This window comes from Argiope bruennichi, chromosome 5 (genome assembly GCF_947563725.1).
Source record: "Argiope bruennichi chromosome 5, qqArgBrue1.1, whole genome shotgun sequence".
Classification (NCBI taxonomy): domain Eukaryota; kingdom Metazoa; phylum Arthropoda; class Arachnida; order Araneae; family Araneidae; genus Argiope; species Argiope bruennichi.
Window position 1 is genome coordinate 54162682 of NC_079155.1, and position 25744 is coordinate 54188425.

Sequence of the window (25744 nt, forward strand, 5' to 3'; positions counted from 1 at the left end):
TTGTTGCCATTAATAAAATATTTCGAATTGCAATGAGTTTTGAACACACCATAACAAAAAATAAGCTAATGCAGTATGATGGAAAATATGCATTCTATTAGTAATTAAAAGCTGTAGAGATAAAACTTTTCTACAATAAGATTAAAAGTAAATAATACAATAAATATTTGATATTGAAAAAAATATTACTTTTTCCATAATTTGTGAAAAAATACTCGATTTAGGAAAAAGATTAATGAATGTTTTTATTTTCAAATAAATTCTTCGTTTAAATGTTTAAGTTATTTAAACATTTTCAAATATTATAAAGGTAAAAATTTAGAGTAATGATAACATTTAACTGGCAACTGTCACTACAAAAATGGATTAATCCTGTAGATATTATCAACATTAAAAATTAATAGATTTTCATGTATATGTGTTTGTTCTTGTATAGTTGTGATTTCTATTTTATATTATGAGCCAACCTCCAAGAGCAAAGTAATAATAATTATCTCATACATTTCCTTCCTTTCTAATCAAAAAATAGTTACGCTATATCACATTATTCAAATTTTATAAACGCCCCCTCAACTGCCGATACTTAAAATTATTATTTACACTTTTAACTATCAAATATTTTTCTTGTTTATCAGATATGAACTTTTCATCATTTGCTGCATGTATGCAGTCTTAGTATAGAATTTTAATAAGGGATTTTAGAAAAGAAATTTCTGATAATTTTATTGTAGTGATATTTATTAACTAATTTTGTATCAACAACTCTCTTTTTCTGTTTTTCATAAGTGTTGACTCCTATGGGTTCGAATGGCCAAAGGATTTTAATCATGAACAGTATGATGAATTTATGTCCAAATACATAACCGTCTTGAGTCGTCGAGCCAAAAAATGGGATATATTACTGAATTCCAAAGAAGGATTCCGCAAAAGTAACAAAGGTCTGTGATTTTCTCCTTTTTTTTATTTCCATTTATATATTTTATAACTTTGCTTTTTGTGATATCGTTTTAGAAATAACCAGTTAGTTGGGATTTATGTATACTTCTATAAAATATCCTTCATTTATATTCTCATTTGAATGGAGTATTAATGATTAAAACTGTATTAGTTTATTTTAGAAAATATTAAAACTAGTTCAGGTTGCTCGGTTGTAAGCTTTATTGATATTTGTGAAATACTGATCTATTTCTAAATAACTTTTATATTATATAAATAAATGTAAGTACATATATTATTTCATCTGTTGGCCTGATAACAATTTTGTCTGCTTGTGTTTACTGATTTTCATTAGAATTTGCACTTCTTGTTAAAGACAATTTTCGGGTTTATTATCTATTCTGAAAGAAAATTTAAATTATTTTTCGTATGTAAAATTATATGAAGAAATAAATTTTATATATTAACTAAATGTTTATTTAGCAGCAATATTTATATGTTGCTGCTAAAAGAAATAATTATTCGTTAATTCATTTAATTCAATAAAAAATTTAAAAGATTTTAATAACATTATTCAGAGCCTCTAACATAAATATAAATAGAATAATTGTTAATAATTATATAGTAAATCTAAAAAATACAATTATTTAGAAATAAAATATTTAATGCTCATTCCGTACTGCATTACTATTGTTTAAGAGTCTAAATTAAAAGCATTTACCAGTCAATTTTGCTTATATTTTTCATAATAGTTTGACTTTTAATATTAAATTTTCCCCATTAGGATTCTGCCATAACAATTGGTTCTTAAATCTTGGAGATGTTTCCCAATTGTTATTAGATATAAATAACTATATTTTGACTGTTATTAAGGGTGTAACTATGTTCACTGATATTGGAGGAAGGGTAATGTTCAGGATGTTTTTAGATGCATAAATATTGAAACATTTTCTTGTATATAAAAATCAAGTATTGTAAGCACTTTATATCTCCCAAGTTTTTAAAAAAAGGAATTGTGAAAATGATAAGTTAAAGTACTGAGTTACATGAAAATTTATATATGATCTATATAACTTTCTATGAAATTTTGTACAAACTCTACCTACAAGAAGTCTGTCAGTCTATTGCATAAGACTATATCAAATTAAAAATGCAAAAAATAAAATAAGTGAAATTTAACAAATTATTTTATTGGATTTGTAGATATTTATCAAATTTTGAATTGAATCTGTCAAAGGGTTAGTTTTCTACTCATATATGTATGAACATGATGATATAGAGAAGTAAATTTGGAATATGATGTTGTAAATAAAATTGAGATAACATTTTGGACCTATTTAATCAAAATGAATGATAAATTTTTTTTCACTTTATACTGTTAAGTATAGAATATATCATGCTTGTATACATTCCATTTGTGGAATCCCCCCCCCCACTTTTTAAAAAATCTTCTTTAAAACCTATTATAAAAAAATATAGCCCAGCTGCATCATATATGTATAATATATATAGTGCTTGTTCTACTAGTAATTAGAATTTGATTATTTAAAAAAATCTACTATCATAAAACTATCATCTTCTACTATCATAAAAAGCAATCAGATTGTCTAAGATTGAAAGAAAAATGCTATATAAAATTGAAATTCATGAAATAGTTGCAGATATTAGACTTCAAAAAAAGTTTTTAAAAATACACATTTTATCAAATTAGTTTATAAGTTGTATTATTTAAAAGAAAAACGTAGGATAGTTAATTATATACAAAAGATTGTATTAGATTATATTTACAAATTATTATAATTAATTCTACTTCAAATTCAGATGAATGCTATATAGGAATGGATCTAGTCATTTTAAACTTTTTTCAGATTATGGGAAAAAACCTGTGCCAACACCTTCATCCTCAAAATTCTGTATTAAACTTGCAAGATGTTTGCTCCTCATAGTAAATAAATCTAACTAAACTTAGCTTGGTAAAAGAAAATACGTTTTTAAAAAATATATTAAACCTTACTGTAATAATTACTTTATTAGCAATTTTAGCAATTCACTAGAAATACTAATTGTTTACTTTCAGTTAAGTGTGCATAGCTTAATAATGCCATGATTCTTCCAGAAAAGCATTTTTAGGCATCAAATTATGAGACATCAAAGCCATATATTACAAGTCTTATGCTCGTTCTATTCATGGTGTATAGAAAACATCTTAACAGAGTCAAGTCCCTTAATATATTAGTGTAATAAAAACAGCTGTACTATAACTTTATGTAAATTACACTGATATTAAACATAATCCTTTTTCTTTAATTTTCAATGATTGAAAAATCTATTTGGATCAGATTTACTGTACGGTCACTCTTGGCGTGATTTTTTTAGATTGACGATAAATCTTTCTATATGGCAACCCCCATCCGACCCGGCAACTTATTATAAAAGGGTAATTGCATTAACCCTATTGGTCAACTGAATGTAGCCGCCATTATTTAATTTTTGTTCGACCATGTTACACATGTGCTTTTTTAATCTTCAGCTCCCGCGTTCTTTTCGTGATTTTTTTGTGATGGCTGTATGAAATATTTAACAACAATAAAAGTGGTTTGAATTTCTGCAATGAAATCTATGGTTGAAATTTTTAAAGCACAGGCAAAAGCTTGCATTTGAATGTTTTGACTGATTTGGAACCAAATCTATCAAGAGATGACTGTACGTCAGTTTCTACTTTCTCATGCTTGTAAACAAGATAATTAATAATGCAGTGATTAAATAAATAAATTGGTGTGTCATCTTTTGTAAGTATAGTGCTTTGTCAAATTTTTAAGAAAAAGTGTCTCTAGTAGAAATTTGATTTTCTAGTACTATGTATTAAATACATGTTAGCTATTAATTGCTGAAGATTACATGTTAGATTCGGTAAAAGCATGATTTATCTTAAAGATCAATCTTCTGTAACTCTTGTTAACCTGTAACATGCAGTTAACACACAAGTACTAATTGGATTTATTATGAAGCAATCAATTCTCGTGTGTAAAAATAAAATTCTGACTGCTTGTGGCATTTATAACCTTGCCCATAGTCACAATTTACTGTGATGGAAGGGTGTTAACGAAGAAAATACGTTTATTAGAGAACATTTTGAGGGACTTTCTTACTGTATTCTTTTCTTTTTTTTTTTAAATTATCAATATGAAACTAAAACTAACTAATCTCTGTATTCATTTATTAAAATAGATAATGATGAATAATATAAAATAGGTTTTCTAATAGTATTTTAGTTTATCTTGAATGCTTTGTACGACAAATAGTTTATCCATTTCTTGTAAACTTTTACTGTGGCAAATGTTTAAAATGTGTGCAGAGATTTTTATAAAGTTTATTTTGCTGATAGCATTTTTCATTAGCTTATAATAAATTCCTTATTTCTCTGTTTTTAGTTAAAAGATATGTTCGAAAAGGAATCCCTAGCAGTCACAGAGGAACGGTAGGGATCTTTATTTTTCTCTTCAAATCTCACACAAAATTGAAATGTAGGTAAATAAATTTTTATACTAGCCCATTAGTCTTTAACTTTGAATCAGAATTTATATTCACAGTTTAATTCAGCTGCATTATTCTTTTCTAAAAAAAATCGGTTTGTTTTATAATAAAAGATTAAAAGAAAAGTAATAAAACTTAATCTGATATGTAATTGTTCATCTTCTGCAATCTTAGAATATAGTTTGTATTTGTTGATTTTAAACTGAACAAAGAACAACTGAAAAAAAACTGAAATTACTTTATTGCACTTTTAAACTGTTATATTTATTTTGTGAAAATGAATTTGACATTTATAACTGTTAATTTGTGATAATAGCACATCTTCATAACATATATCAGACTGAAAAAACTGTTCAAAATATGCACATTTGTTAATCCATCACAGATCAGCTTTAAATTCCAATAATTAATTTTCCTTGAATCTATTCTGTTTCATGTGAAATAATTGATTTGAAAATCAATTGAGTGTTGGTAAATATTATCAGATCAAATTGTAGTAGTATTATAAATTGAATTGCACTTGGTGTGTTAAATATAAATCTTAATATCTTTTAGAGTATAAAATATTGTTTGTACTAGCTTAAAATAATAATAATAAATCAATTAACAATTCTGAATATATAAAACTTGAGGGAAGGCTGAGGTTCAAAATCATTTGTTATATATGTAAATCTGTGCTGTTTTTATAAATTATCTAAATGGCTTTTAACTTTATAGAAAGTTCATGTGGAAAAAATTTTTTTAGTATAAATATGGAGGAAAATATTCTAAATATTTTCATCCCAATAAGAGAAAAGTTGAAAATTAAATTCAAGATCTGATTCCGTTGAAGTTTTATCATATTCATATTGCCACTCACTAATATGTTATTTTGCTGAGAGAAATTCTCAGAAGATCTCTATTATCTGATGCTGTTCAAATTTGACAGGTTTGTCCCAAAATAAGCTTTTTATAATATCAAAAGAGAAAGAATAAAACTAAATAAAGTTATATAAACCTATTGCTTTTGCTTCAATTAAGTTTTATATTATTATTTTTCAATTTTGTAACAGTTTACTGTATTGTGTTTGGTTATTTGTAAAATCAAGTTTGTTCCGATTAGGGGCTAAAGTGATGCTTTGGTTTATTAATTTAAAAAACACAAGCACTTAAAGGCTGCATAAACTGAAATTAACTCATTATGAAAATATGGTATTAAATCTGACCCTGATATAGAGATGTCAAAATTTAATTTCATATTTTTGTTGAAGTTATCTCAAATAATTTGCATATCTTGATTAATCTTTTTTTACTTACAGTTCTATATTAATCTTGATATATATATATATATATATGTATGTAATTTACCATTAATTCTATGAATTTTAATTTTTTTCGTAATTTTTATTTTTATCAGGTTTGGTCATTGATTAGTGGTGCTAAAGAGCTCAAAGACCAGCAACCCGATCTCTATACAACTATTTTAAAACGACCCTTAAAGCAAGAAATTATTGAAACTATTGATCTCGGTAATATACTTTTCATTGTCTTATATATCTTATATAGTAGAATACATTCCTTAAAATGTAAGAAGGATTTCTGTATACTTTACCTGCTGTAGATTGCCATTTGTATAATTCCTAATAGTTAATTCAATATTAAGTGATTGATTACTTTTAGTATATAAAATACACAAAGTGAAAGCATTTTAATCTTCAAAAAATAAGTTCTCTATAATGAATTGAAACTTAATTTCCCACATTTAATTGTGAACTTGAAAAAGTTTTGTGAATATATCTGTATATATGCGAGTATAAATGAAGTATAGGCTTTATGGTTGAAATCTTGCATATAGCAGTTACATTAATATTGTAGATTTGTATTGATTTTCTTTTCAGTAAAAAAGGATATAGTTGATAAATTCCTGTTTATTTTATTCTGTGTACTATGATACTAAGTACAAAATAGTTGTATTTGTAAACATTTTTTTAGTTTTAAGTTATTTAAAAATTTGTACCTTTTGATGTTACCTACATTTCCACTTGCATTAAACAAAAGGTTTATATAAAATTTTTGTTCACATACATATTGTAACTCAATCTAAAATACCAAATCATATTTTATCTATGTTTTTGATTGTATTTATGTTATTTGTAAAAAAATGTAGAAATTACTAGACAAAATAGCTTATATATTCTGTATCAGTAAATATGCATTAAAGAATTATTTAACATGGTAAAATATTTTTAAATTTAGTTTTCTATCTATTCCTATGATTGTATCGAAATTGGTAATTAAACTCAACCATGAGAGGAGTATAACCAAGTGTAGATGTTTCATGACATTTTTGTAGGTGTCAAACAAGAATTTTTATTACTTAACAAATAGGGACAATTATTTTCAACATTTTTTAATTGACCTTCTTTTGAAGAAGTTTACCAGAAAGTAGAGGAAAAACACTTCTGGATAATTTATGTATTCTAACAATACTGTTTGCCTCTATGAATGTTATGCCCCATTAGATTTTTGTATTTAAATCTATGTTAATGTGTCATGAAAAATGAAAAACAAAATTAATTTCTTGAATAGTTCTGTAATGTATTCTTTGGCAGGGCAGAAATTAATTTTTATAATTTATGAATAAGATGTCTGCAAATTTGGAATTGAACTTTTTGTGTTGAAATTTTCATTAATATCCATTTATATTATTCAATTGATACTAGTTTGAATTTAAGAAAAAAGGCTGAGTTTTTAAAAATAAACTTTTTTCCGTAGATATTCCTCGTACATTTCCAGATAATATTTATTTCAAGACTGCATCTCCAGATTCTAAACGTGAATCTTTAAAAAATGTTTTGCTGGCATTTGCTCATCAAAATCTGCACATTGGTTATTGCCAAGTATGTATTACTATATTTTTGTTCAAGTTATATTTAAATATATAATGATATGCAAAATGAGATTTCAAAAAGCAATCATGAAATTTCGCAACAAATTTTATTCTCCATAATTTAAAAAAATAATTCAGTTTTTAGATTTTGTCAATATTTATCTAAAATATTGCAAGTAGTGAATGAGAAAACAGAAAGCAGGAAAAAATGTACTTTATACCATGAGAAAAAATAGAACATGCAACACAGAGGTTACAGTGAAAGTGGGAGGGTACAAATTGTAGATTAATTAGAAATTATTATATTTTTGTATTTTAGGAGTTATGATTATTTTAAACATTATTTTATAATTTTTTTCACATATTTTAAGTAATTTCGTACCTTTTTATGTTTGATTCTGAAATAAATGTATTAGAAAATTTGTTGTATTCATTTTTTTATTTTGCCTTGTTTTCGAACAAATTTGAAAGGAATCATTATAAAAATCATTAAAAAACAATTAATAAAATTATTCATTGTTGCAATCATGTTATATTAATGAAATGTTTAAATTATATACCTTGTTTACATAGTTTATAAGTATTTAATATGAAGTTGTTATTCTTAATTATTAGTTCTGGGCAGTAAGTTAAGAGTAAAAAGTATATAATTTGAATGCATTAAAATTTAATTGATTATTTTCTTTTTTTCTTTTAGGGTCTGAATTTTATTGCAGGGATAATGCTGCTAGTCACTGATAGTGAAGACATGACATTTTGGTTGTTACAAAGCCTTGTAGAAAAGATTCTTCCTGATTTTTACACCAAAGAAATGACTGGACTTTTAACTGATATAGGAGTTCTTGAAGAACTTATCAAGTATTTATTATTATTTGTTTCTATGTATCTTGCCATATTTTTTTAGTGCAGAGAATTATTATTTTTCTTTACATAAAATTGAGTGGTTGCAGTTGTATAAATAGAAGCTATGGGCTTTATAGTTATGCATAGTTATATGTGATGCGATGATTCACTGTATATTTTAGGCACCTTAAATTTAAATGCATTTTTTGGTTACTGAGCAAAAAAATTTTACCAGGACAGATTTCTAACTTGACAGCTGGCTGGACTGAAGTGGGCCATGCTCAGATTCATTGAAACTATTTATTAAGCAGCATATTCTTTGCTGCTTAGTATAGTAAAAAAGGAAAATGATTATAAAATATTCAATAATATTAATACCAGGTTTAGTAAATTATTTTATTTGTGAACATTGGACATCTGCTTAAATGATAGTGTGCTCAAATGCAGACGTTGCACAGTTATTAGTTTTAATAAATAAATGTATAAAAACATGCATTTTTTTCCTAAAATAAAAAAAAAAGACTTAAAATAAATCTTTAACGTGATACAAAGTTAAAAATATGTTGAAATGAAGATTGAACTATTTTGTTTATTTAAAAGAATCTCATAGTGTGCGATGCTTAAGATTGCAATTTTTAAATCTAACTCTGGATTCTACAGATTATTTAATGGTGCTTGTGATTTTGTTTAAATAAGTTTATGAACTATTCTACCTTTTTACATATATATAGAGAGAAAATTTAATTATTTATATGTAAAAAAATTTTCTTTGTGATTGCAGAGCTAAAGTTCCTCAAGTCCATGAACGCATGGTACAAACAGGAGTGTCTTGGTCTATGTATGTTAGCAAATGGTTTATATGCTTATTTGCTGAAGTTCTACCAATTGAAGTAATTATTATTATTATTATTGTATTTAAGAATTATTTATGCACTCTATAAATTATCTTTCTTCTATTGATTCCATAATATACTTGCAAACATGTTGATAAATCATGTACAGTTGTCAAAAACACACACACACACACACACACACACTTCTGTAACTTTTTTATTTATTATTACATTATCACAGAATTGGTTTCAATAAAAATGTTTTATAGGGGCAGGTTTGTTGAAATAAACAAATTGATAAATTGAGTTAATCAACATAGTCAAGTGGCTATAATCTCAAAATTTTTCATTATGGAAATTGAGATTTCCAGTCATTCTATTCAACAGACTTGTTTTGTATGTGTATCAAATTTTGTTTGAAAATTCACAGTAATTATTTGGATATGCTTTATTTTGTGTACTGAAAACTTTGTCCCCCCCAAAAAAAGGCCAATGCACCAGGGACCCTATATTAAGTAAATCTCAATTTTCTAATATTAAGACTTTTTTTTTTCACTTTTTTATTCAAAATTGGAAAAGTAAACAACACAATTCAGATTTTTTTGCTATTTATCCTTAAGTAGAATATGATTTTTCAAATTTTATAATTATTTATTTATTGAAATATTCTAATATCTTTTTAAATCGCCAATTGGGGAGATGTTTTTACCATAAAGACATTTTAAACCAATGATATTGGGTTTGTTTTTTTAAGAAGGGAATTTTATTTTCAGATGGAACTATTGTTGATTGGATAGGTGATTTATTAAATCGATAGGTGAAAAAATGGGTAAAACATTTGATTTAACTCAGTTGGAACGCAGGAATGATTGTAGGCGATTGAAGGTCAGAACCAGTATCAGCAAAATGACTACACCTGTTAAATGTTAGTTTTGCAGCTATTAATGTTTACAGAGAATAGACTAGCTAGCAAAAAAAAAAAAAAAAACGAGTCCCAATGCCAAGCTTTTAGTTGTCACTGACTACTAAAGCTTAAAACTTAATGATTGATCTAAGAAGAAACTTGCCAGAGTTGTCTAGTCCAACAGAAAAGATATGCTACATCAAATTATGAGGAATCTTAATCAAGGAACAAAAGGTCTCTAAATGAGATGTTCACTGCACATTATACCATATAGGCTATGAAAGCCAACAACCAGTTCAAAGATCTCTTTTGTCATGAATAAGAGCCAGAAACTTCAGTTCACATAGGTCTACAAGTATTGGGCAGTAGATGATTGTCATTTCTGGAAAAATAGGCTGATTACTGGAAGAAGGTCATGTAATCGAATGGATTGCATTCTCGATTATGCCCTACAAACAACAGTGTGTGAATATAGAGAAAACTATACGAAAGCATGCACCCTTGCTGTATTGTTGCAACTCTTCAAGCTGGTGGATGCAATATTATAGTTTGAGTGAAGATTTCTTGGCAATATATGGTCTTTTTGGTTATTCTGGAACAACATCTGAATACACCAGAGTATTTAAATGTCATTGCAGATGAAATACATCCTGTTATGTTAATGGTGTACCTTGCCATGAATGGATATTTCTAGCAGAACAATGCTCCTTGTCATAAAGTTGGCATTGTCCACAAATAGCTTGCAAAGCATGGCAGAAACTTTACCTGGCTTAGTTAGCCTGCACAGATGTGAATCCAATTGAGAATCTGTGGGTGAGATTGACAAGGAATAAGAACAGTATGAACTTATTCCATTGGAATAAAGAATTGAAAAGTGTAGTTAATTGAATATGATCCCATATTCTTCCTGCAACCTGCTAACATCTGAGATTCCATTCCAAGGAGAATCCATGCAGTATTAAGAGCAAAAGGTAGCCCAACTTTATATTGAGTGGGTGATCATAATGATTTGGCCACACAATTTATAATTGCAATTAAAGTAACAGTTGGAAGTCTATCTGTAGAAGAAGTAGAAATGTGTGCAAGACAAGTTGATACTCAAGTCACTTGATTGTTGTTTTTATAAATGGCCCAGAAAGATTGTAAATAATAATTCTCTGTGAGAATATATATATATATAATATGCACATTCTAGTCCAAAACTATATGAAACTGAAATATTATTAGAAGTATCTAGCATTGATTTTTGATTTCATAATGCCCATTAACAATGAACTGTAAATTGTGGATTGTATACAACTATAAATTTTACTGTTATTCTTATTATACATTGAAGAAATTCTGTTAAATTCTCCCATATAAGTGCAATTAAATTTTTATAATATGATATAGTATATTATGTTGTTTGAGTCAATAAATGCACTGCTCAAAATTATGAAATTTTATTTTTTATTCAAATCTTATTATTCACATCCATATTTATTAAAATAATCATAAAAAACAATTTTTCTGCAACTCGAACCAACTGAGTTATGAAATTAAATTATTTCGAACCAGTTGTGAGAATATGCTTTAATTGGGCAATCATGTTTGAGATGGCAATTAAAGTGATTGAAAAATCATCGAAAAGAATTACATTCAGTTTTGAAATTTACTTAATTTATGTGGCAGAAGTGTGGATCTTTATTGTAGTTATTTACTGACTTAAACAATATAAAATATAATTTCTGTACTTCATTTAAAGCTTTTTCATTGAGTCACAATTAGAATGGGCACTATATAAAATTACTTGATATTTTGTTATTAAAATCAGAATATCATATTCATTTACAGTATCAATCAATTAATCTAATTTTTTTAAATAAAATATATTTTTCTTAATTATTAATGTGGATTAATGTAAGTGCTTAATAATTTTGCAGTAAAGTAATATTACTGTACTTTTTCTACATTGGTTATATACGATTTTTCCTTCTAGACAGTTTTGCGTATTTGGGACTGTTTGTTTTATGAAGGCTCGAAGATTTTACTTAGGGTAGCTGTCACCCTTGTTATAAAAAATCAAGACAAAATATTAGCAGCCAAAAACTTTGTTGAAATAACCGAAGTTTTCAAATCTCTTCCACTTGGTGCTACTGTTACTGAATGTCATACTTTTATGCAAGTATGTATTAACAGTTTTAATATTTTATATTCTGTTCTTTTCTCTTTGCTTATAATGTGTTAATAGTGGTGTATGTAATGCATTCAGTTTTAAAATCTCATTAAAAATTTAATACTTACTATAATAAATATTGAACATTAAAAAATGTAACATTTTGACTTCTGTAGGAACTATTTTACCTATGGAATATATATTAACTATTTTTACTATACTTTTTATTGTACATGAAGATCTTCATATTTCTTTGGTTTGAATTAATTAATTTAGGAAGACATTATGATACCAATCATATATGTTTGGGCATGAAAGCCTAATTTTACATTTGAATGTATAGACTCGAAAATTTGTTACATTCCAATGACTTGTGTTTCTCGCTTTTTAATTTTTTTTCACCCACCCACAGATATTGCAATATTTTTGTTTCTTTTTGCTGTATCAAATTTTTTAGCATATAAAATCCATGAGATTGTTATATGAATTAAAAGTTGAATTTCTTCACAATATATTCATAAATGGCATTCATACAGTAGTAAGGTATTGATATGAAGGCCCCTTACTAGAGTGTGTAGCATCATTAAAAATGGCTTATTTTTTATAGTTCATATATAAGGGCTTCAAAAGGGCTTATTTTTGATAGTTCATTTATAAGAGCCTTAAAAGGGCTTATTTTTTATGCATATGCTTCTAGTTTTTTTTTATTTCTAATAAAAAAATATTTCACCATGCTAGATCTGTCTGTTTATAGGCTATATATATATATTTCATGAAGTTTCTTTTATTTGTTTGTCTTTTTGAGCGTAAGTAAACATAATTTCAAATTGGTAAAATGTGGCACACAGCTCAAACATTTAAAGTGTAGATCCATATCAAAATTGTGAACCAAATCCATTAATGAGTTGACCACTTGTCAGTCTGTATATTTGCATGCTTGCAAACATTGTAAACACACACACTACTTAAATAAATGAAATTTGGTAAGTTGCTTCTAAAATTTTAGCTGACATAAATTTGGAATTCAAATGGTCAACAAAAAAGTTTCAGAGTGTGCTCGTTTTTTATTTTATTTATTTTTTTCCGGTATACTCTGAGCACTCATGGCATACATGATCTTGCTTAAAGTCTCTAATTTTTATGCTGGAGGGAGGGATGATAATGCCTTTATTAGAAAGTATACAATGAAACAATAGATAATGCCTTTATTGGAAAGTATGTATGAAGCAACAAGCTGACATTCTCAGCTGATATCGCATGTCTTAAAAACAGACTGTATTAAGCTATTTTTTCAAATGTATCAGTTATGGCTCAGTTTTGTCTTTTTATGTACATAATATACTTAAGTTAGTAAAACAACAATTGTTTTTCAGTTTTAAAAGAATTCCTTAATTGAAATTAATTCTTCAGTATGATTTTTATAATATCTTGTTCTGCAAATGATAAAGTGAATGCAGGCATAAGAAGGGACAAATTATTGAAAGACTTGCAATCCCGAAAAGCAATATCCAATAACTTTATATGCTTTTTAAATATGATTTGTTGGTAGCTTGTTTTAAAAATGGTGGAATGCATAATGAATTCAGTAAATTTTGCATTGGTAAGAAATGTTTTAGACATGAACTAACTAGTGTGGGAGGAAAATAAGAATGTTGTAATTTCATCAGAAAGGATAAAAGATGGTATGAAAATATTATTTCATGGAGTTTATCGATTTTCAAATCAAATCAGCTTTACTTGATTTAGATAAATTTTATGTTAGGGAAATAACATTGGATTGCGTTTTAATTGGTAGCTTGTTTTAAAAATGGTGGAATGCATAATGAATTCAGTAAATTTTGCATTGGTAAGAAATGTTTTAGACATGAACTAACTAGTGTGGGAGGAAAAAAAGAATGTTGTAATTTCATCAGAAAGGATAAAAGATGATATGAAAATATTATTTCATGGAGTTTATCGATTTTCAAATCAAATCAGCTTTACTTGATTTTGATAAATTTTATGTTAGGGAAATAACATTGGATTGTGTTTTAATTCTTTATTTGAAGATCATAAATTTAAAACAAGTGGAGAATAATGAAAATTATTCGTGTTCTTTCTCATGAGGAAGAATCCATTGAAAGAGAATTCAGCATTAATTAAAATATTGAAGTGAAAAATTCCATATCTCGCAAGTTAGTTTATGATCATATAAAGCAGTCTAGCAGAATCTGGTCAGTAAACATTAATAAAGAATTGAGAATGTTAACAACATCAGCCCATTCAAAATTTCCTCAACTTTTTGGGAAATACATGGTGAAAGAAATAGTTGTCAATGACATAGTTAGACTCTGATATCTTTATAGAAAGAAATTTATCATAGAAAAGGAAGTTACTGAAATTGAATATACAGCTAATGCACTGATTTGTTCACAAAGCCAGAAACTTTTCACTATTAACAAAGCTAATTAGTTAGGAAAAGTTATTAGTGAAAAATGAAAGAACTGGAAGTATTTGAAAAATCTCTGAAAAGAACCTTTTAATCTTTTTTTGAGTAATTGCAATGTTGATGAGGTAGCAGTATAACCTTTCTTTTTTATGTTACTAACTGAAGGGTAATTAAATAATTTATGAGAAAGTTTTATTAAAGTCTTTTAATAAGATTTTTTCAAATGAAACTTGCATAAAAATTAATATTTAAATAACTGTTTCAATGTTGGTGAACAATTTTCAATGATTCCTAGTAACATTTTAAGTTTATATTTGTATACAAGTGGACACTTATATAATTAATACTTATTTACTTACAGTTCTATAATAAAAAAATTTAAATTATGTTTGATTCTTTTTTTTATTTTTAAGTGTTTAAAACTACTTATAAAATATTTATTTTTGTAAATAAAATTAATTTACACACCCTATTTACTATTGATATGAGTGTTTATACAATGTCAATAGAATCTCATGAAACTTTTAAAATAAACATGATTTGCTATTATAACATTGATTTAATCAATCTAACTGTTCTAGCTGTAAAATTTTAGTAAGCAAAATTATTGCGCTAATTTTATAGGGTAAAATTATTTCTTATTTTACAAAATAGAGAACTTTTCACAACTAAATGAAACCAGCTTTGTAAACTTTTTAATGTGTATTTGTAGCTTATAAATTTGTGAGTTAAGTAAATCATCTTGGTTAGCTCAAATATTTAACTTTCTTGCATGTTAGAAAATAAGATAGAATTTATATTAAAGAAACTTATTTATTTATCTAATATTTTTGTTTTCTCGCAAATTATGTACATTGCAAAACTGATTAGCAGTTTTTTAAAAAAAATTTATCATTTTTTTTCAATTTTCTTTCCAAATGTAAAATTGAATGTAAACCTATAAATTCTAGAATTATTTTCAAAATGACTTTGTATGTTTGCAACTTCCCTTGGGTTGTAAAAGTTTCAATTGAAATTTAAATATAAATTTAAAACGTGCAGCTTTGTTCTTGATAAAAGAATATTAATGTTTTTATGAAATATTTTAATTTCTTTTTAATGATTTATAGCATTTTTACTTTTATATAATAAACTCAGTTTGAGTTCTTAAATTTAATTATTTTTTGTCTTTTCAGGTCTAATTTCTTTAAAGTTAATGAATCAATATTAAGTTACAGTATCATACAAAAATCACATGTCTGAAATAAATGCTTGCTTTGCTAGACTTCAGTGTAATATTGTTTTAAAGCTGCATAACTTCTCTATACATTCCTACATTCTTTTCTCCTGATTTCCACTTCACTACAATGAATGTGTTGTTTCAATTCCTGGTCATTAGATTTAATAAAGAACTTTTATAAACTGCTAAAAAAATTGAGCATTCTGCCTCATCATGAAGAAAGAGAATAATGTTTTTAATAAATACAATTTAAAAAGATTCTTCTCCTGATCCTTTACCAGAAGTCTCATTGCATATAAAGAATATGAAATAGAAGGGTTGTTGAAAGTTTTACATGGTCATTTGTCTGCATGATCCTTTTTGAATTACGAAGAATTGTTTGATATCATAGTTTGGAATTATTTTTGAATAATGGATATTTATTTTTGTCACTACTAGGCTATATTCCGAGTTCCAGGATCATTTCCAAGAGCTCACATTACAAAATTAAGGGAATACTGCCGAGAGAAGGTGGAGAAAGAAAAAGCTCACACTAAAGTCCTCCAAGAACAGCAGAAACAACGACAGCTTGAGGAAAAGAAAGCAAGAGAAGCTGCTCTTGAACTAAAAAGGCAGAATGAAGAAAAAGAAGCAGCTTTGAAGGCTGAGCAAGATAAATTGGCTATGGAAAATGATGTTGGAAAGCTGTTGCCTTGTGATGATGAAAAATTAATGCCTGAGGGAACTGATTCCAAAGTTCAAATAGATGAGATTAAAAAGGATGATGAGCCTCCTGAAGGAAACACTACATTAGCTGAAGTGAACGAAACTCCAAAACCAGCTGTGATAGAGTCTTTCAGCACAGAGTCCATAAAACAAGTAGCTAATGGCAAACAAACGAGTCCTCTGAATCATGAAGGACGATCTAAATCACCTTCTAAAGTTAGTCCATAAATGCATTTCTAAGTCATATTTAGAAATACAAAATAATATAGCAATAACTGTTGTAGATATCTAGTCTGCAATATGACTTAGGAACAACCACTGCATTATCCTAGGCTTTTAAAGAAATGGCCTTACTGTTTATTAGCATTACACTATTTGAAACTTATGCACTTAAACTTTGTTGATCTTCAAACTAATTTTGTTATTGTTGAGCAATGAAAAGTACTTCTGTATTTTAGTACATATGCAAATGAACTCACAATTCATCACATTGTACATAAATCTTTAAGGTAGTTGCAAATAATTTTAAAAATTCCTTTTGGTAGGTATTTTTCACATTTCCTGCCAAAGCTTTGACATTAATGGATATTTTACAATTAACTTGTTGGCTGTTACTAGTTGCCTGTTTGAGTGTTATAAAATGTCTGTTGTTGAATATTTTTTTTTCCTACAGTTCCACAGGATGAAAATGCATTGTCAAACCAATTGAAATTTTACTAGTTTGTGATAATTTTAATCAATTCTATGAAATAGTGATCCATTTATATGTATATATATATATATAATTTTTAAACTATTTTAAATATTTATGTGCAGGTTTCAGAGTTGTTTCAGGTTACAAATGTAAGTAGTGTCGTGACTTTTATTAATTGTCCATTAAATTAACTTTTATGAAATTTATTAAAATGTCCATTAAAAGAGAATTTTAAATTTCTGAATTTCTTTTTAATTAAAATTATACATAATATTTATTATATGCATGATATTTTCTATTACTAGAGTATTTTCCAAACTTGTTAAATGTTATTGGTTTCATAACTATTTATCATATATATTATCCTAAAATATTTAACTTAATTTTTTATGTATATTGTTTTGTTTTCCACCTTGCAATCTGCTTATCTCCCTTTATATACAATAGAAATTTTTAATGTGCTAGAATATAGAAGAAAAAATTCTCCCAGAATAATGCACTTTTTTGATATTGTAACTTTTTAATAAAATTTTTGTAATATTCTTATAACAAAAATGAACAGCAAATTATTAGGCGCCATGTGAAAAATTAAAATTTATTTCATTAAATTTGAAATTATACTAGAATTGAGCTATTTGTAGACTGATCATTTTAAAGTTTAAGTAGTTTGAAATTTTTGCCTAGATATGAGTTCTGAAAATTGTACTTTTCTATTAGTTCAATTTTAAATTTGCTATAGTTCTTATATTGATTACTATTTATAATTTTAAAATTATATATGAGGGACCTTAGATACCCAATCTCATGTCAAACAATGTATAAAAGTTATAGTATATAATTAAACAATTAACAATGATTTTCAAAAATTAAAACACGTTTTCATAAATAAAATTATTTAAGTACATATCTTTTATTACAAACATTTCGACTAAAAATTATTTAAATGCTTATTTACATTTCCAATATCATAGCATATTGAAACTGTACATGTAGGATCCACATTACTTTAGAATTTATTCTAAACAATGAATAAATATTTGCTAACATATATATCGACACAATATATTGTTATATTATATATCATTTAAGTTTAAAATTTGCTCTTTTTACTATTTTCTTTTCTTGAAACAAAGAATGTTCTAAAAGGAATCTGAAAATTTCTTATTTTACTTGTTATCACAGTTTGAGAACAGTTTTTAAATCTGAAAAAAGAAATGGCTAAATGATATTTAATGTAAAATGTTGTTCAAAAGTTGTAAAAGATTTTATTTTGTGAATCAAAATTTTAATTTTGTAATGTTTTTACAAAATAAAATTTTGATCTCATCCAAAATGTTTTGTCTTCCAGAATATGTGTCAATAACTGTTTCTAATCACTTGTTCAGATTTTTATCCTCTGTCAACTCTGAAACCTGTATATATGAGTGATATTTTAATTAAGTGGAACGATTGCATTATGTGAATTATTTTTGATGAATGAAAAATTATGAAAGTTAGTTGAAATGTATGCAACGATTATTTGTATTATGTTGCTCAAAACCAAAGTAATTTTAATAATCTTAATTGAATTGGTTGTTTATGAATTAATTTCAAAGACTTATGGTTTTTCATATGAAAAATTGTTTGTAAATATTATTTTTAACTAGTATTTTATACAAATTTATAAAATTCTATCATTTTATCGTAAATTATGAGACTTTTAAGAATTACTGACCACTTAATGATATAAATACTCTTATTTTTCAAGTAATAATGATTACTTATGTTTCAGTTACTACCTATTTACTATATTCTGCTCTTTAAATCGTATATTTTTGTAAATTTATTTAATATTTTTTAATGCATGAAAATAAACTCTTTATATAAATGAAAATTCAAATCCGTTTCCTTTCATTTCAAAACAATCCTAAAAAATTTTAACATTCCAATCTAGCAAATAAAATTTAATTTCCCTTTTAAGTATTATGTTTATATTTTAAATGCATCTTTTTTTTTTTAGCTGATTCTAGATTGACAGAGAATAATTTGTTTTATGTTTCTGTATGGATATGTAATATAGTTTTCGTGAGTTATTAATATTTTTGTGGTATTTATTTCTGTGAAATATATAATATACTCCAGAAGTATTGCTTGTAGTGCTTTTTTTATGTATTTAGTAGAAAATGATGAATTTGAACAGAATGCAAATGCTTTAATGCACTTTTATTCTATTTTGCTCACTATGTTTGCTGTGTAATTTTTTAGGTGATCATTTTTAGATCAAATTTATTTTCATTCATTATATGTTGTGTTTAAGAGTTTTTTGTGTGACAATTATTTGTGTATATAATTACTATGAATCTTTATTTAATATGTGGTTTAGCATTGTTTTTGATGCTTCATGCAAGCTTAGTTTAAGTATTCACTTTGAACTATAGTGACCTTATAGACACTTTTGTATTCATGCTCGACATATAACTAATTATTATGTTCCATTTAATGTGTGTCTGTGTTAAATTTTGTTTGTCTTATCTTTTAAATTGTCTTTCAGAATGTTTGATGTGGTTATTAATGATCTAGTCTATTTATATGTTTCTTATTTGATATCAAATATATGGAATATTTGGGTCTATGCATAACGATATACCTTATGGAACTCTAAGATTGTATATATATTCAGAATAAGTGCTTAATATCTACATGGTTTCCCACTTGATCTTTAGAAATCTTTTTAAAAAGATTTGTTTATTTTTCTTCTCATTTTAAGTTTCTAATTTTTTTTATACTAGGAAATGAAACAAGTATATTAGGATTCATAAAAATGCTTCAGTTCAATCAGTTAATTTTTTATTGTTATTTTTCTGGAATTGAAGTCAATGAATGTGTTTTATAACATCAAATATTTTGGAGCCCATTATTAACATTTGTGGAGTGAATAACATCTTTTGAATTAAACATTTATTTGAGTCTTGTTGTCCACAAAAGATTTTAAAAAATCATATATGTTAAAAGCAATACTGGAGGGGGAAAATGTGCCTAAAAACATTTTGCATTATTTTGTGATAAACATGAAGCATTCACCACAATTTCATATAAGTGTAATTGTTCATCTTTGAATTTCTTATTTCAGATAAGATTTCAGCTATAAGCAATCATTTCGGGTAAGATTACAGTTATAGTATATGCTACTGAAAATAAAAAATAAGGCCTTTATATTTTTCAAGAATTGAATTATTTTCTAGCTCAATAGCTATTAGTGTTGTCATTCACACACAAAATAAATTAGTGAATCTGTTCTCTTTACGAAAAGTATTTATCCCTGAAGTTGCTCAGGGAATAAAATATAGTATAACATATAATATAGTTTCTTCAGATTGAATTGTTAATTGTTGAATTCAGATTCAGATTGAATTGTCGAATTCAGATTGAATTGTTGAATTCAGATTGAATTGTTGAATTCAGATTGAATTGTTAAATTCAGATTGAATTGTTAAATTTATAACAAAATCTTAATTTTTTATAGTTCTTAAAATTTTAAATGTGGGGTCCATGTAGTTAAACTGAAACAAATGTACAATCATTTTAATTTAAATGTCTTATTCTCTCGTAGCTAGAAAGGTGCCTTCCAAGAATTCAGATGTGAAATTATTGTATGCATTTGTGTCTTTAAATACTTTGGTGATCTCACAGTTGTGTGCTACATTGTATTTTTTTGCCTGTGACATTATTATATATTTATTTTAACCTTGTGAATTGGAGATAGTGGCTGCATGGACAATCTCCTTTTCTTTTGTAAAGGGTGGTCCATGGGAAAAGTAATGTTTTACTAGTGTGTATGTGTGAAATGGGGAGGATGTGCCTACAAACTTACCATTATATGCTGTTTAATGTCCATTATATTGTTACAGACGTGAAAGTATCATGTGTTTTCTGTTGTTGAAAGTGATAAATTCGTGAGTAAAATGCTGTTGCTCTTTAGGCATCGCTATAGCATCAAATGTTATGATGTGATCTTATTTGCAACAGCATTTTCAGATAATTCCTTGTAATCGCTTAGAATACCATTTATGCCAGTGCTAACATAAATGGTGGAGAATTTAATGCCATTTTTGATTGAAAATGCTACAATAACTGTTAATTCACTTCTCTATGTAATCTTGCTTGAAGATTTCTTAAAATCATTATTTCAGAGAAAAGAAATCAGTAATTTGAGTGTTTAGATTCAGTAAGCTTGAGCAACTGCTGATATTCCCAGAGCTTCCAAGAAATATTATAGGGCTGCATTTATATCCTAATTGGTAACCTTTTCAATCATTAGATTTTATTTTAATTCAAGGATACTTGGAATCATAAATGTATGAAGATGAGCTTAACAGACTGAATGGTTTGCAGAAATTGATAAAGTATAAAAAATATCAAAGCAAATTTTGGAAAAAGATTCCAGAATGTGTGTTTGGAGAAATGGCAATTGATAACATTATTTTTTTCACTTAAACTGCTGAAAATGCATGTTATTCTGACTATTTTTATGGTAATACATATTTTTACAAGAGGTTAATGTTTTTGTGTAAAACAGTCTCCTATGGTCCACCCTATATAAGAATGTCAAAAAAAAAAAGGATGACTTAGTCAGCTTTTAAACAGATCATTTTTATGGATAGTGTTTTTAAGCCATTCCTCGTTGATGAGATTTCTCACCAATAAAAATCAAGCAATAATGTAAAGAAAAAGGTGTCTAAAAAGGCTCTTTCGTGCCAAATGCTTCAACCTGTGTGTTACTGTAGTTGAAAAATAGGGATTTGTTTTTATTTCAGGATATTTAAGTGTTTGTGTCCTTAGAAGTCAAAGTAATGTTGTTTGTATAAGTCACTATTTGCATCTTTTGCATAAATCATTTAAGATTATTACCAAACAATGCACCTAAATTTATGCAAATTTTTTAGAATTATTATATTTACAATCATTATTAGTAAAGTAGAATTTAAATTTTATGTGCCAAATATATATTTTTTGTTTCAGTTTTGTTAACTTTTTACGTTAAATCTGTGGATTTAAGTTTATATAAGGATTTTATTTTTATTTAAAATTATCATTTTTAAAATCTTTTTCTATGTGAGAAATCTTATGGCTTATATATAAAATGTTTTTAACTAGTTCTAAAAAATGATTTTAATTTTAAAAAAATACAAGTCCTTTTAACATTAAATCTATTTGAACCTTTTTATTTGTAAAGCAATGGAATTTTTGATTAAAGTAATAATTTAATTGTTTACTATTTAAGCTTTATCATTATACTGTATATTTTTTATCACTTTCATAATGCTTTTTAATTTGATATTTACTTGCAAAAAGTAGAAAAAGTTTATTTGGAGCAAAATAAATGTGCTTCCATTCATTTACTTAGAATTGAGTCACAGTGAAAAAAATTTTGCAAATCATTTGCACTAATGAATGCATAGTATTAATTGTAAGAAAATTTTATTTTACATAAAATAATAGATTGATGCAAATTTATAGGTAACTATATTTGTAACAATTTATAGCATTAATGTGCATAATTTGAGTCAAATTTCTTGTGATTGAAGTAAACTTTGCTCAAAGTGTTATAAGTTTAGGTGCAACTCATTCGCACAGTATTTTTTACACTCAAAATATATGTATTTTATTTCAAATGAACTTTTCTTTAGAAATTAGAATTCAAAATCATCTGTGGTTTGAAATGATATTGTAACTGTAGTTTTAAACTAAGTAATGTAGTTAGATTTAGTCCTGCATGTGTTATCCATTCAGAACAGCCTTAATAAATGTTTACACATAGACTTTTGAAAGTATACACTTTTCAACTGTATTTGCTTACTGTGTGTTGCATATCACAGGAATCTTCCTAGATTTTTCACGCTTTTTTTTAAAATTATTATTGCTGTAGAAATTTGGGTATCATGTGCAAAATGCAATTTCATATTCCTCATATTAATAATTGTAATATTTTTTAATCCTAATTTTGTAACTATACACACAAATTATATCTTCCTTTTTAAATGATTTTATTGATAGAAATGTGATAATTTTTGTATGTAAATTGAACTATCTTATACATGAAATAATGCAGATCTCAAGTCTGCTATAATTATCTGAATCTTGTAATTGTGATAACTTTATGTTACTACTTTGTGTTTTTTTAAATTTTTTTAGTGTATTTCTTTATATCAAAATGGTAAACATATCAAAAAAAATTTTAAATTTAAGATTGTCAATTGTATATCTTAAGTTAAAATTTAGGAATAATAAGTTTTTGTGGCAATTTGTACTGTTTGAAATATAGAAAAGCAGCAGACTTTCTAAACCATACTCATTGAAAGTGTTAAAAAATAATTCAAACAGCTAAAATGCTTTGGTTGCTTTTTTTTTTTTTTTTGCTTTATTTTGCATATTTAAAAGAGCAATCAATGAGCATAAAAGATATTGAGTCCCTTTTTGTATATTGGTGATATACTAATATGCAACTTGTTATATGGATTTGATATTAGTCGGATTTATCATAGTTCCTACATGGATATGGTATAGAGTTTGGAAGATGAAGTGATGAGATTCGTCTCTAAATAAACTTGTATAGCTTCAGAATATGGTGTTAATCTAACAAAACTCAATTGTATTAATTTTTATCTATAAATATACGTTTATTTTTTTCACGAAACATCATGGTCCAATATGTTTTTATTGGCATACTTCTAATATAAGATTTCCTATTTTAAATTAAGTTTTCTCTGTTCAAAAAAATTGGTTTAATTTGAAATCTACATTATCTATGTGGCAAGTTTAACATGGTGTTTCTTTCTTTCTTTTTTTTTTTTCAGTACTGAAAAACATTGTTTTGAAATTTTCAATAGTAAATCTGCATAAATTGTATAATTTTTTTTTCTTTTGTGTGTGGCTTAAATAAATCAAGAAAAACAATTGACATTGAATCAATAATTGTATTTAAATTGTCAGTGATACAAATGTATAAAAATTTATGAAATAGTCTCTTGTTAATTTAATTGCAATATTTTTTTAATGTTCTATACTGTGTCTTAAATATAGGATGGTAGCCTATAATTATGCCTTACAAAATACTTAGGGGAACATTCTGAGTAGTAACATCTGTCCTACTGATATTGCTACTGTGTTTTACTTCTGGATTGATTATTGCTCCATCCTAAGTATCTACCAGTGGCTTTGTTCTGTCTAGCTACACCACTGCCTTTGTGCAAGAAGCAGTTAATTTTTTAATATTTTGTTTTTTTTAAAACTATTTTAAGTGCTTGTAATACTAGTCTCCAAATAAACCTGACAACAGAAATGTGTTCTAAGTCACGATGTGCATGCATGCATTCTTGAGTAAAAGTAAAGCTATGCTTATCTCTGTAATAAGAATCAAAGTTTTAATGTGCGCTTCATATAATATAATGTTTGAAGTAAGTGTTTGTGAAACTTATTATTTTTTTTTTTTAAATTTGATAAAGAAAATTTCTATGTTTTTAATATATTTTTGTTAATAGCCATTTTCCTGAAAGTATATTTGCTTTTCTATATTTCGAAGATAAAAAATAAAAATCATTGTATTATCTGTCACAAATCTGCGATTTTCATTTCTGTTGTTAGTTAGAAAAATATCCATAACTTTCAATGGGACATCTCTTAAGCTATAACTATTGTTTGGATGGTTAAATGTGTCATTTGATCCCTAAAGCTTTTTGAAGTTGCAATGTTTCCTAGATGTGTGTTCTAAGAACTTTATATTGTATCACTCATTGTACCTTATAGTTCAATCAAAATCATTACCAAAGATGTGTGTTGATAGAAAACAAATCTATTTTCTTTACTTTACTGTTAAATTTGTTCATATGTGAATGTAGATGATATCTTGAAGTATGACAGTTCACCTTTATCTATGCAAAAAAGAGTATGAATAATAAAATAATTTAAGTTTTCAAGATTTCTTGTTTTATTCTAAAACACAATTTGTACCTCAAAAACTTTATATACGGTGTTGTTAAAAACATTAAAATAAAGAAAATTTTACACTTTTTACTATAGAGAATAAATGTTTTTATTTATATCTGAATTACATTACTTCAATCGTATTCATTAAAAGTCTCTTCAAATATCCCTTTTTAATAAGTTCTATAATAATTTTATCACAAAGTATTTCTGAAAATGATTATTTTCATCTAGCTATAAATAATGTATTGTTCAAAATTATTCTGAAGTTGCTGACCGATTTTTGAAATCAAATATTAGTATTTAAACGAACATGTATTATTGATAAGATCGCGCCTTTGAGGCTGAAAGGCTCCCATGTTCAAAGCCCAATTTCACCAAAAGATCCGTCTTGTATATGGTCTTGATATACGTTAAATCTAACATAGTCATATGTCCACCCACTAGTGTAACTCGACTATTTAGAGAGGACCCGCGTCTTTGCAATCTCAAATTTCCTTTTCTAACCATGTTTGGAACTTGTAAAATCCCTCCCAATATAGCTGTCGTGTTGCTTTCAAATGGGACGCTGTTAATCGGGCTGTCAATCAGTGTTTACATTTTCTGGCTGATGCTGGGTCTCGCCTATCGGATCGTTTCAAAAAGCTGATTTTTAAGTTTTCTTT

At 26.3% G+C, this 25744-nt stretch overlaps 1 protein-coding gene across 1 annotated transcript; it reads left to right on the forward strand.

Annotated features, from left to right (window-relative positions):
* The first annotated feature begins 348 nt into the window (after positions 1-348).
* On the forward strand, positions 349-18171 carry LOC129968864 (growth hormone-regulated TBC protein 1-like). Its single transcript, XM_056083173.1, has 9 exons — positions 349-480; positions 787-938; positions 4368-4414; positions 5867-5978; positions 7225-7349; positions 8037-8197; positions 8964-9072; positions 11898-12083; positions 16160-18171. Exons 1-9 carry the CDS (start codon positions 458-460, stop codon positions 16652-16654), a joined length of 1410 nt encoding a protein of 469 aa, XP_055939148.1. The 5' UTR covers positions 349-457; the 3' UTR covers positions 16655-18171.
* The last annotated feature ends 7573 nt before the right edge of the window (positions 18172-25744 follow it).